This window comes from Gracilinanus agilis, chromosome 3 (genome assembly GCF_016433145.1).
Source record: "Gracilinanus agilis isolate LMUSP501 chromosome 3, AgileGrace, whole genome shotgun sequence".
Lineage (NCBI taxonomy): Eukaryota > Metazoa > Chordata > Mammalia > Didelphimorphia > Didelphidae > Gracilinanus > Gracilinanus agilis.
In genome coordinates, this window is record NC_058132.1 from 565,542,018 (window position 1) to 565,556,874 (window position 14,857).

The following is a 14,857-nucleotide window of genomic DNA, read 5'->3' on the forward strand; positions in this document are numbered from 1 at the left end:
TTGTGATTTTATGGTTTTAAAGTTTCTAAAATTATCAATCATTATTTTTAGGAAAGTAAAGAAAACCCATATATCACCAAATTTCTCAACAAATAAACACAATTATATGCCAAGCTATATTTGTCCTGAAGTAAAATATTTACTTGGTCCAACTCATGGATGAACTAGATCTGTCACTATTGTTTACTTTGAAGGACTTTTTGTCTTTTTCTTAATCACTAAATACTGAGAGAAAAATCAAGGCACGGGGGACTATGTGATCCAGCTGTTGTAGCATAAATCAATAAGTGCAATAGTGATTTTTCTTCCATTGAAAGTAGGGCTTTGTATGCTGAATTTCATGTTTTACTAAATGTCCAAATTTGTCTAGGCTAGACTTCATATTTTTAGTGAGTTTATAACTAGATTGACTATTGAATGGAAAAAAAAATGACTCAACAGTAATGAGGTAACTCTTTAATGTTTGACACCTGGCCTCCTTTGGGAGTGGCTAAGCCTGGAGATATTCTTGAATGGGGAGCAATGTCTTTGTTGAAAAATCACTGCTCTTTGGTTGCACTGGCCTTAACAAAGGCCTTAGGCCAGGGTTAAAAGGAAAGTGTTCTGTTAGTACACTAAAGCCAAAGGCAAAGCCAGCAAAAGCAGTAATATCTAGAGAGGAGTGACCTTTCTCAGCATTTCTGTGAAGAAAAACACCCTCCCTTCTCCAAACAACTCCTATCAGCAAGGTATAAGAGGCTCTGAATACTGAATTTTTGCTGCCTACAGCATCCCAATAATTTTTCAGATCATTTTTGCACGATTACTTTTCCTTATACTTTTGCCATTTTCTTCCATTTAATTTTTCCTCAGAAAAAGCTTTCAATCTGCGCCTAGATCCCAAATGCTCTGTGTGTTTAGCAAAACTCCTCCCATGTGGGCAGCTGTCCATCAGCCAATTTCAGTGTTGTGACTACACCTCCCAAGGGTGCAGCACTGTCTGTGTGCATTAATGGTAGGATCAGAAGGTAGGAGCCAGGCGGGTGGCATCGCTCTCCTTTGACACTCAGCGTCTCTCAGTCTGGCATTTACTCCTATTGCCCGAAAACTAAGGCTAATGAGTACCACTTACTATATACAGTAAGTCATTAACCTGCAACCTGCATACTGATCGCAGTCTATTAAGTTGAGGCTGCTAAGATTCATGCTTTGGGGGATCCCTAATGCCAAAGCATAGCCTCTGTTCGTTTTACTTTTATTGCCCTGGTAGCACCATCTTTAAGAAAAGAGGGGAGAATACAAAGGGTGCCCGGACCCACACTAGGGTACAATCAGGACCTGCAGAGTTACTTGCATAAAAAATATTGAAGCCTTCCCTCCCTCCTTCTGCCTCTCTGTATAGGCCCCAGTGCACATCTGCGTCACTTACGGGGGAGGGGGAAGCGCAGAGGCAGATAGAAAATTGGACTGTGAGGACCTGGAGGGCTTCATAAGCGCCCCTCCACCACCACCTTTTCTTTATCTTTTCTTCTCTCTCTCTAATTGAGGAGGGGGTTGGCGCAGACGAGGCTGACTCTATAAAGAGCTGCCCTTCTCTCTTGTTAGCCATCTCTTGGCTCGCACAGATAACCTGCAAGCATGGGACTCCCCTGAGAGTCAGTGGAGGAAGAGCTGGGGCACGCTGATGGCGGGGGCAGAGCGCTCTGGCGACTTTTCTCTCACTCTTGGGGCTCTCCTGGGCTATGAACTCTAGGGCACTGACTGAGAGAGGAACTGGAGTCCCCGAAGGCTTAAGAGGCGGCAGATCGCGTCCGAGCTGGGGCTCTGTTGCTCCAGTGCATTTGATTAGGGGTTATCTCACTGCTGTCCGCTGCCTGCTTGCGCCTCCAACTGTGCGTGCGGGTGCGCGCACCAACCTCCCTCTCCCTCTTGGCTCTCTAAGCGCATCTCTTCCAGAGCCTCCAGTCCCCTCTGGTCTTACCCTTCTTCCCTCTGTTCCCTCGCACATCGCGAGTCTGTGTGGAGGAGTCCAGAATACTCTCTTCTCTTTTCTCCAGACGTGGGCTTCTATCTAGATTCCCAGCTCAAAGAGGCTGAGGGTCCTCTCCGGAAAGAAACAGCTGTGGAACCTGGGTCCCGCGGTACGCGGTCCTTTCGGCAGGCTGCAGGCTCACCGCCAGTGGCCGGACAGTCAGCCTGGCAGTGGCTTTCACTCGTGGTCCGTGTCCGGAGGGGATCGTGGTGGAGCAGAGTCTTTCTTCTTCCCATTGCTTTCTTTTACCCTATATCGCCCAGGGTCTCGCCCTCACCTATCCTTTCTTGCCTTGGCTGCGGTCGGTTCTCTCCACCTCTCTCGTTCTCCCTGGAAAGCATGTCAGGCTCCGGGAGGAAAGACTTTGATGTGAAACATATCTTGAGACTCCGTTGGAAACTCTTCAGCCACCCTTCCTCTTCTCCTGGCGGGCCGGCGGGGGGCAGCTGTCTCCAGCAGGACAGTAGCGGCAGCTTTGAGCATTGGGGACCAAGCCAGAGTCGTCTTGTAAAAAACCAGGAGAGGGGCAGCGGAGGCACCTTCTGGAAAAAGTCCTCCTCTTCCTCGTCTTCTTCCTCTTCCTCTTCTTCTTCCTCTTCCTCTAACCCGCTCAATGGCACCCAGACCTCCGCTGCAACCAGATTGCATCAAGGATTACCTGGTCAGAGCCAGCAGCATTCTCCCCGGACAGTCTTCTACGTGGAGTCCCTAGAGGAAGAGGTGGTGCCAGGCATGGAGTTTACCAGAGAACATGAAAAGACCTTGGTACTTCAAGAGATGAAAGTTGAGTCTGTGGACTCTGGCCAGGCAACAGGTGAAGGATGTGGACACAGGTACAGTAAATCCCTGGGGCAAACAGAACATCCTCAAGTTTCCATAACAACAGCATGATGTCTTCATTTTTATTTGTTTGTGTCCTCCACTTAGCCTTCTGGGGACCTAAACTTTAGAGATAATGATCTTTGGATCAAAAAATTTAGGCTTCATATTATCACCTTAACTGTAGAGTTATTAAATGTTTGATTGTTACATGATCTTGGATCATCCCTGTTGTTCTTCCTTTTGCTAGCTATTTTTAGTTATTTATTTGACAGACCATATAAACTTCAGGAATGAGGTCCCTATGCTTGCTCTAGGTTTTTTATATCTTGATCTAAGTTACCACTGATTTTCTCATATACAGGGACCTCCGGCTCTGGTGCTGTAAAATGTAGCACAATTAAACTCATTGAATGGCAATGTTCAGTTTTATTAACTACTCATCTGGAATTTCAGTGTCTTGATTTGCTTCACAGCTAATATTTGAGAAGGTGCTACTGGGAGCATGTTTTAGTATGTATATGTTTCTATAAAAGAACTATGCTTTCAAGGTGACAGATATCTTCTTTGGTCATTTAGCAGACATACAGAGTTGAAACTGGGATACTATTTGAGAGGGAGCTGCTAAATTTAGAATTAACATGAACTTTATGGGCAAAGGAAATGAAGAGAAAAGCATTTGCAATGAAAATTTTGTCTTTTTTTCTTAGCTACTGTAGAAGACAAACTTTTGGTATAGTCATTGACCTCACTGAGCAATTCTTTTTTAATATATTTGTAGTCATATTATGTTTAATGTCCAAAGGTCTCTAACCTTATCTCTTTCCCTTTCTGTTTGAAGTTATACCTGAATCCTCATGCTAGCTATATACTTCCTCATGAATACTGATCTGGAGTATTAGGAATAGGCATGCTCAGTTGCTAAATATCTATTAAGTCACAAATAAAAAATTGAAATCATGACCCTTTGTATTGTTCCCTTCTCCAAGGAAGAAAGAAAATTAAAACTATAAATGCTTTTGACTTCAAATGTTTAGAAAACTGATCTATTATCATGGTCTAGTACCTGATTTCTATGAGCTAATACAGTTAGTCCTTAATGCTTCATGCTACTTCATAGAGTTTCTTCTCTTGCAAGTTGGACTATAGAGAAGTCAGCTTCTGCTATTTTTATATTAATAGAGAAATAATGAATAATAAGAATTCATAAAGAATTAAATGGGAAGAGTGATCATTTTTTTAAAAGTTTATATTGTAGTTTGGTGCTCCTTATAAAGTTAATAGCACTAAAATACAAAAATAGCATAAAATATGTTCTATAATATTTTATCCTTTTTGCCAGATGCATTAATATGGATTCTCTCTTTTCTCAGTAATACATATTTAAAATATATATTTTATGTAAATATGTCCTGTTATATAGTGTTTTTTAAGACATTGAAGAGTATATTATATGATATAAATTTTGAACCATCTAATAAAATCAAGATATTTTTTCTAAAAAATGTGGATTAAAATTAAATTATCACAAACTTCTCCTAGTTTTATTCTCCAGTTTTCTTTCAGTATAAACTTTTAACATCCCAAACCAAAAAAGTAATGTGATTTATAGCAAAATAATTTTAGGAAAGTATTTTTTTAAGTTCCCAGAAGTTGTTCAGTACTATTTTCATATTTACTTTGCTTAAAACTTTCCCCCCTCTTTTATTTTAGGAAATATAACTAATTCTTTAAAATCACCTTTTTCATTTTTTGATTAAGTTAAAATCATTTTTCATTGGCAATCGCTTTTGACAGTTGATTCTAATAGTTCACAATATCATATTCATTTTATTTAAATCAGGTTCAATAGGTTTTGTTGTGCATTTTCAATGTGAATCATAGAGTTCAAATTAAACTTGTCTGATAGAAAATTCTTTAGGTTCTTAAGATTTTCTTGTGCCCTGGACTCCTTTGACATTTTGGTGAAACCTAATAGACTCCTCAGATTAATGGTTGTTGTTTACATTCATGATCAAAGAAAATACAAATTTTCAGTTAGATGTTAGTGGTTATAGAGATGTATTGTTTTCTCATTCAAATTCAAGGATCCCCTAAAATTTCTTCAAGGACCCCTTTTGGTCCCTGAAGACCCCAGGTTAGAAATTTCTGCTTAACAATATATAAAATTAACACATAAATGTAAATAAACTTACTTAATACATTATGTTAAAGGCTTTAATATTTGGAAACATTTAACAGTAACTTTTTGAAGATTTACACCATTAAAAAGTGGATTAATTTATCTCAAGATAACTTCTCTTTTATTTTTTTAAACTGATAATTTTAGATCAAATATAGAATAGTTGGATTAAGGGAGAATAGTTAAACAAGAGGAAAAGAAGTGAATGACTATTATTTAGCAAAGTTGCTAGAAAAATTTATTCATATCAAATATAAGACATTTCAAATTATGAAGATTCCAGCTTTACTGATTTTTTTTGTCAAAATGTTATTTGGTTTTATGTATTCTAGAAACAAATGTAAAATTCTTTCTGGGTAGACATTTCTATCATGAGAATCTTGGGAGTCCCTCATGAGATTGTGGATAATAAGTAACTTGAAGATCTTTCCACTGATGGCTGAATTTAATTTTGAAGTACTTATTAATATTTATATAGATATGATAAATATGATTTCCTCACTAGACAAAGCATTTAGTAGTGATGGCATTTGATGGATTTTGTACATTCTTGAACTTTAATAGTGCATTGGTTCTTTGTTCATGATTAATTGTAGCCTCAGTACTAAATTTAGTAATTAATCACTATTAATATATATTGTTTCAGTTTACGTACATGTTAATTGGCAAAATAATGTTTATTTGACCAGAAAAAAGAATAATTTTTCAAATGAAACTTTTTTTAAAATTTTATAACTTTAAAAGTCTTACAAGGAATTGTCAACATAGTCTCAATTTTGTAGAAATTGTATATGTTTTTATATTCGATTTTGTGCCACTTAGTATTTAGTGAAACAATTTGTATCAGTGATCATCAAAGCAAAAGAAACATATCATCAACACATCATTAATGTATTTGGTATAGGAATTTATACTCTTATTTAATATTATATTTTAAGATTAAAATTTTTTGCTTTTACTTTACAATGCTATGATAAAATAATGTGTGGTTTTCAGTCATAGAACAATTACCAAGCTGAAGCAACATTTCCAAAATTCATGCACTTGCTTGTGAATGGGACAGGTGATTTCATATATGAGGAGCCCATATGGATGAGCCTTTTAGTAGAGATACAGTTGGGATTTCTATCTTAGGCATCCATCTGGATGCACATAAGTCCTTAAACAGACTATGGAAGAGTTGGGAGGAGGTCCAGAACTTACCTCTCATACACAATATTTATAGCTTTAATTGCCAAGCCATCTTTTATCATAGTCTGTCAGTTCACATTCTATATAATTTTTTATCTCAATTTATTTCTAAGTGTCTGTCTTTACATCACTGGCACATCACCACCATATTCCTGCATTTTAAAGCTATGACCGTCACATTTCTTTACTTAGGTTCATAAGACTTCAAAATGAGAGTTTGACACGATATCATACCATCTGAACATGTGGCACTGGAACACAACGCTGCTAAATGGTCACTTTCTTTGGTTGTAGTCTATAATAAAAGTTAATGTATTTTAGTAATCATTCAGAATGTGTGAGCTCAAAAGATCTGAGTTCCATGAGTTCAAGTTCTAAAGCATATGTGTTTGTTTGTGTGTATCTGTATATACACATATGCATATATGTTTGTATACATGTGTGTATATATCCAAACATATATGTGTTTATTTGTATATATATGCATATATATGTTTGTATATATAGGTATACAGTGGAAATGTGCATTGGCTATGGTGGGGGAGGTCTGGGGGTGAGTAAGAACATGAATCATGTAACCATGATAAATTTTCTAAAAAATAAATATTGTTAAATGTATATACATACATATATATATGTATATACTTTGAAATTATTCCAATTGATCATAAAGCTTAGCTACTAAGTTTTCCATAATTTGGTCTAACATTGTATTGAAGGACCTGAAAGGAAGTAAAAATAAAGTGAGAGGGTACATATGTATGTCCTGGAAATGCAAACAGAGCAAAAATGATGAATTTTAAAAGGATTTGCACAGACTAAACAAAATTAAGTGCCCATAATTGATAAGTGTGCAGTCTTAATAAAAAATAATTGGAGTGCTCCAATTAGTAAATATAATCATATCAGTTAGGGATTTTGAGTTATTACTTATTTTCTCATCTGTAGAAATCCATTTACTAATACATTGTCTTTGTTCCTGGGCATAATTGGATAGAAAAGTTCAGAAAGAAAGATTACATAGAGATAAAAAGAAAGTCATAAGTATATTAGAAATTAAGACCTATGGAAGAAGATCAAATTTGCTGTTCTTATTCATCCTAAAGAAGAAATCATAAGGATGATATAAGAAATATGGTCTCAGAATACACAAGAATTGTTCATGTAAAAGGTAGATAGAAATTAACTCTTCTCTTTCTCCATTAAAGATAAAATAAAATAAAATTATCTATGAGGGAATAAGCCCACACTTCTGTTGGTAGAAATTGTGTCTGTGCCATGGAGATAAGGTATTTTATTAATTTAAAACTATAATGATAACATTTTGTAATATCATTAATGGAAGGTTGGATTTGAAGGAATAACCCTTATCTTCCTATGAACACAGTGTTGTTTTTTTTAATTTTTTTTCTATTTTGGTATGGTAAGGCTCTAGTGCAGTGATTCCCAAAGTGTGCACCACCGCTCTCTGGTAAGTGCTGCAGCAATCCAGGGGAGCGGTGAAGGCCACGCTTTTTTGTATTACATTCTATTCTGAGTTCAATAAATAGTTTCATAATTTCCAGGGGGCACTAAGTAATATTTTTTTCTGGAAAGGGGGCAATAGACCAAAAAAGTTTTGCAACCACTGCCTAGTGATAGCATTTTGAAAGACCACACCTCATGGGAACACCTTGACTAGGCTTGATGAGCCAACAAAGAGAATCTGGATAGAGTCCAAAAGAAGTCATTCACTTTCAAGAATACAAGACTTCTAAAAAGACAAGACCCTAGAATTAGCTGAAGTGGAAACTCTGTGATTTTGATAACTATAATGTCTTCTGCTATCAGTATAATCATATGCCATCTATGAGTTAAGAGATAGGTCCTAGAGAATTATTTGAGGTAGACAAAGTTTAGGTGGCTTGTCTTAAGGTCACACTAGTAATTAATGTGAGAATCATGATTATAGATCTTCCTCACTCCAACTCTAGCAACACACTATATGTTATGCCATTACAACTTCAACAGCTATTCCTTAAGAGTATGATTTGAGGTGGTAACTATGAAGTCATTGCAAGATGGCTTGTAATTCCAGAAGCAATCTCAGGATTGAGTAAAGCATCATTATCTAGAGATCGCATTACAGGGAGCTCACATAAAACTCAAAAGAACTAGAGATTGCAAGTATTATACAACTCTGTGTCATAGGTAGGAAATCTGGGGAACTGATGTCAAAAGGTAAAACTTGGATGCAGACTCTGAGAATAACTGTGATCCCACCAGAAGTGGAAGTGGGGTCAACTCCACTTGGAATAGAAAGGTTGAATATCTTTGGTATAGCATCCTTCGAGACTGAGCTGTGGTTAAACCTTAACCTTTGACAGTCAAACTAATCTCTGTATCAACATTGGTTAAAATTAGGATCAGAAATCTTTACTCTGCAAACTGATTCATGTCTGTTTCTTAGTCTTTGCTTTCTTTTCACTTAGTTTCTTTTTGGGGGGAGGAATCTACATATTTTGACTAAACTAAGCAAGGGAATTTCCTTATGTTTTAAAATTATAGAGCAAGTTCTGACAGGGACTTGGGAGGTCATCTAGTAAAATATCTTCTTTTTCTAGATGAGAAGCTGAGGCTAAGGGATCTTAACTGGCTTACCTAAGACAACAAAGCCAATATTTGAACACAAGTCCCAAGACTCCTAGTCCATCACTATTTCTATTGTGCCAAGCTGCATCAAAACTAGATGGGCTATCTATGTGAACTGAATGCTAGAAGAAGACGAAATGGAGTATTTTGAGAACAAGGAGAAAAATAGTTTGAGTAGCGAAGAGGGAGGAAATAGAGAATGGTTATCCAAAAATGTGAATTTTGGTTCCTGCTTATTCCTAAACAGGATTTCAAGGGTGAGGAGGAAAAAATAAGGATTTATATAGCAACTACTATATGCCAGATATTGTATTATATGCCTTACAAATATTATCTCGTTTGCACAAAACATTTATTTTCTTAAAATTTCCTGGTAGTTAATGCTGATATATTTTTGAATGACTTAATAAAAGATGTTGTCATATATTCCCTTTCCAGAATTATTTTAAAAATCTATTGTATCATACATATGATTACTATGTAGTTTTCTGAAGGAAAGGAGTTTAACCAAAATTTAGGTAAATATTTTTTAAAGTTCATAATTATATTTATATTATTCTACTAGGATTAATTTTAAGAGTAAAAATTATCCAAATGGATCCAAAGTAATCTTGATTTGGTTGTCCTTTCAAATGAAGTAGTCAGAAAATCATTCAAGAGATGGAAAAGAAATTAAGTCCTGAAGAGCAGCAGTCAATGCTATATTCTGTAGATATAAAGGGACAGAGTGGGAACAGATTCTGTCCTCAATATGTTCACATACAGATGGTAGGTGGAAAATATAAATAACTAGGTGCATACAAGAGTTTTACAGAATAGCTAGAAGGTAATCTCAGGGGGAAAGAGCATTAGTACTTGGTGGGACCTGGAAATGCCTTCTTCAGTAGGCGAGACTTGTACTGAATATTAAAAGAAGCCAGGGAATCTAAGAAGAAGAGGCAAAGGGGTAGGATATTCCAGATATAGCAGTCAGCCAATTCAATGACACAAAAATTAGAGGTAGCACCATGTTGTAAGATCTGAAAGTATGCCAGCTTGTGGAGAGTAGAAAACTGTAAAAAAAAATAACTGGAAAGGTAGTAAAAGTTCAAGTTATGAAGAATGTAAAATATCAAACATAGATTATATTTCATCCTGGAAGTATAATGTATTATTGGAACTTATTGAATAAGAGATATGCATGGTCAGTTCAGTACTTCAGAGGAATTAGCATGTTAACTGAAAAGAAAATGAAATGATATAGGGAAAGATTTGAGGAAGGAGGACCAGTTATTGGGCTATTATAATAGTTCAAGTAAGAAATGTTAATGAGATCTCAAACTAGGAATGTGGCCATGTGAGTGGAAAGATGTTATGAAGATAGAAATGGAAAAAAATTGGATAACTGTTTGTCAAATAGAGTGAAACCCTACATAATGTGGTATAAATAAGAGTTGCAATTCAAGCTTAACACTGAAATCATGAACTTGATTGACTAGAAGAATGGTAGTAGGAAGGATTGGAACAGAGAAGTTTGAAATAGGAAAGAGTTTGGAGCAATAATGAGTTTTATTTGAGATATGTTGAGTTTGATATGTGCAAATGACATCCAGTTCAAGATGTCCAGAAGGATTTGTTGATGTATGATATAATTGAGGAGAGAAGAAAGGGCTGGATTATAGTTCCTTGAATCATCTGCATAATTAATTGCTAACTGAATTAGAATCCAGTAACAGAATCTCTGACAGCTCATAATATCACTGAGAGAGGCAATGAATAGAAAAAAATAAAGTGAGGCCCAGAAAGAATACTTGGAAAATACTCATGTTTGATATGTGTGACATGGATGAAAAAGCAGCAAAAGAGAGTGTAAGTGATTTGGACAAATAGGGGAACTAGGAAAGAACAATGTCACAGAATTACATAGAGAAAAGAATGTCCAAGAAAAGGAGAATGATGACATTGTCAGAATTTTTCATTCATTTCAAGAAGAATGGGGACTGAGAAAAGGCTTTTGGATTTGACAACTGATAAATCATTTTTAATTTTAGAGAGGATAATTTCAACAAATTTTGAGATTTAAAGTCAGATCACAGAGAATCTAGAAGACGGTACGAAGAAGGGTGGAAGATATATCAAAAGCTACTCATTCTTTGCAATTAAAAATTTGAAATAACATTTTTCATATAACATTTTCAGAAATTGTTTATTGATAAGGCAAAAATAATTATGTGAATTTTGTATTGAAGGGTCAATATGATTGGACTCTCTGTGATGGCTATGTAGATTATTTGGGGAGCTTAAAGACATCAACTTATTTATTCTTTGTTAATAAGTATTCCATTTCAGTCCTAAAATGAGGATTTGTGTTTCTATAAGTTTCACAATTACAGCAACATATTACATTAAATTTTATTGCTCTTGGCCAAACGTTGTAGCAAGATTTAAAGATCACAAAAAGGTACATTGACAACTTCAGAATAAATTATAGACTCAGGACAAGTTTCTAAGTCTGAAAATATGTAATCTTCAAAGGTAGTTTCATTAAAGGAATCAGACTGCTATATCATCATATAAGCTTAACTGAAGCATCTTTTTTTTTAATTAGGATTGATTTTTTTAAGTAAGTAAAAAAAAAGATCCTTTAAAAGATAGGTATATGTTTGTGTGGGTTAAGCAATTTGCCTTTTAAAACAAATAATCAGTGAATTTCTGGCAAGGATACAGGTTTGTAGGGAAAACATGAAAGTAATATGCCCAGAGTTCCTAACAATACAAAGTAATTAGTAATTTGATAATGCTTGCCTTGTGACAGGGCAGTGTACATGGTATTGAATTAAATTACTAATAAGATTGAGGCCTATTCCTGAAATTATATAAGTCCAATGGAATGGAAAATAATTTGCCCATGTAAGTTATACACTGTGATACAATCTGTAAGGTTCTTAACACAGTGTTAATAATTCATCATTTTCCAGGGGGAATATTTTAACTTGTTGAATTGATTTTGGCCATATGCAAAAATAATTTCCAATTAATAGGAAGGGATGATATATAAACCAGTGATGTAAGTATGCTAAAATGGAAATGAAATTAATTTTATTGTACATTATTTATTGATTACCATTTAAATGATTGGTACAAAGTAACATTGCTAATATGTGTCAGAGGCGGCACTTGAATCCAGGTTTTATTGACTCCAAGTATGTATCGTTACCTTCAAAATTATTTTCTTACCTCTTAGTATCGGGTCTATTTTGAAGGACCATTAATTTTATGATCTGTAGGTCACTTCAGCTCAGCCTCAGAACTAAAAAAAACAGACTGCAGATTTGCTTTGAAACAACTTCAGAGAAGGATCAGTCAGGTGGTTATGAAGAGTATTCAGTTTGGCTCCAATATTGTTGTTGATTGCTGTTCTTTGCTATTTCAGTATATTGTTATAACAAAGTTTCTTCTTAAATAAATGACTGAATATATAAATTTATACTGCTGGTCAATTATCTGATTATTGAATATTCCTCAATGTGTTTCCAAAAAGCCATCACTTTATTTTTAAGATATTTAATATTTTCTAATTTTTTTTCTCAGTAACTACTGATTTTTCATGGTAGCCTCTACAAATCTAAGTAGTAATAGGATCGTTTTATCTTCTTAAAGGAGAAAGGACATTTTTATTTGAAGTATATGAATCCACTAGCTCTTAATATATGGCCTCAGCACTTAGATTATATTGGCATAAAAAGACATTACTATGGGATGGTCCTTAGGCTTTGGATTACCTTGTATCAAAGGAGGAAAAATAGGAGGAAAAGAAGGAAGTCAGGAAGGAAGGAAGGATAAATTTCAACTTTGACAAGGAGACATGGAAAAACTATGCTTATTTAAATACCTCAGTGTTATCAGGTGTGTATTTAAGAAGAGTATGGTTCTGAAACATTTGTGTACTCATTCAGTTAAAATTGTCTTTGAATAAGTTTCCTGTTTTATATTTAATATTGAAATGGTTTAAGTATTGATTATACTTGAATAGTATTTCAAACATAGATTTTAAGGATTTTTAATAAATAAGGGTTTAAATTTAAATAAAAAAAAACAAATACATACTTTTTTCTTACATTGAGTTTATTCTCAACTAAGTTTATTGTCTGGGGCAGCAAAATAGCACAGTGGATAGACAATAGAGTATTAGGTCTGGAGTCAGGAAGACTTATTTTTATGCATTCAAATATGGCCTTAGAAAGTTACTAGCTTTGTGAAACTGGGTAAATCATTTAATTCTCTTTGCCTTAGTCCCTTATCCATAAAATGACCTGGAAAAGGAAATGGCAAACTATTCCAGTAACTTGGTCAAGAAAACCTCAAATGATGTCACAAAAAGTTAGACATAACTGAAACAACCAAATAACAGCAAAATAATTTTCTAAGCCTTTGTTACTTATTTTTTAAAAGTAAATCTCCATCCTTTGCTTTTACATTTAAAAAATGAAAAGCAAAGCTTTAAATTTGTCTAATAAATTTCTTCTCATTAGATTAGGCCAATAATCTCAGCCAATTATATTTTGGAGGGATACTGCTGCTAATACAATATATTCTATAGATGTTCATGTCATTTATAAACTTGAAAATCACAATATCTATTTTTTTCATGCAAGTAACTGTTAAAAATGTAGAATATAACATGGCCATGGATATAACCTTAGAAGGGGTCATACAACTACCTCTTTAATTTAATAACAGTCTACTGAATCAACACTTTTTGGTAACTGCTGGAAAAACCACTATGGATCTATCTAACTATATTTTCATTCAAGCTGTATTCCTTCATAGGTGTATCCCATGATAGATTTATCAGATATGTTCCTGAAATATACATTTTTAAATGTAATTTATTTGATTTAACAGTTTTTTAAATACCTAAAAAAGGAAATAAAAGTAGATTCATCTCTCACAAGTCTTAGTGAATCAATAGTGGCTTCTGGCAAATATAGTTTCTTTTTTAAGTGCTTATGAAGCATCTATCTGTTAATCCTTTCAAATGTTTGCTAGACCTTGGTGTTCAAACACTTTAACCTTTTCCTAAATTTTGAAAATCAGGCTTTTTTTGGTTTCTAACCTCTTGGCACCACTCCTAATATTTTTGATTTTTTAAATAACTCCAATAGTAGTTCAAAGAATTCCATTCCAAGTTCTTACAGAGCCATATCATATAATTCATCTGGACCAAAAATCTTATACTCATTTAGAGAAGCTATGAAATAGTCTAAAGGAAGAATAGTTATATGCTTCAGGCAAGGGGACCTTGCAGATGTCCAGAATTGTTCATTACCCCTGGAAAACAAAACAGCTCTTAGGATAACACCATTCCAGTTATCAGTGGAATAGGTAAGAGTAGAAGATAGTCTCTGAGTCAATGGAAAAGGACAAAAATAGTTTTCAAGTACATAGGGAAAGCTGGAATAGAAAAGAATGAAGATGAATAGTGAGTCAAAAGTATGTTATAACAAAACATTTATTATTTATTGTGTTGTATTTGTGTGGAAACTCTGAATAACTACCAATTCATGAATGCATTCCAATATGGATTTCTGGCAAGTGAAATATTAATCTCTGAATGCAACTCCCTGGCATTTTAGGTTTGGCCTTACAGTAAATCTTTATTTAAAGAGCATGGTGAAAAGGAAGAATTAAAGTGGGATATGAAGTGGATGCCTTCAACTTGTGGTCCTCTCATTTCATATTTTTTCCCTTCTCTAAGCATTCCTGTTTAGCCATGGATACCACCATTATTCTAATCATCCTTTTTCATAATTAACGAGTCACCATTCTTAATTCTTCAGTCAATTAAGTCTTTTCAACTCTGCCTCCAAATGACTCATATCCATTCCATGCTTTCAATTCTTTTATGACCATCCTAATTTAGTCCTCATCACTCTCATAACTGATCTCTCTGGTTCTACTATCTCCTATTCTAAATCATCCTCCATACCAGTAGTATCAAACAGAAAGAGAAAGAGATTCTTGCTGGCCATATATTGATGTAA

General features: G+C 34.6%; 1 protein-coding gene across 1 annotated transcript in view; it reads left to right on the forward strand.

The window, feature by feature from the left end:
* Window positions 1-2,350: 2,350 nt before the first annotated feature.
* KLHL1 (kelch like family member 1) overlaps window positions 2,351-14,857 on the forward strand; it is a 542,207-nt gene continuing 529,700 nt past the window's right edge. The window contains exon 1 of the mRNA XM_044669367.1: window positions 2,351-2,844. Within this exon, the coding sequence (XP_044525302.1) occupies window positions 2,351-2,844 (494 nt within the window). The remainder of the gene's footprint in view (window positions 2,845-14,857) is intronic.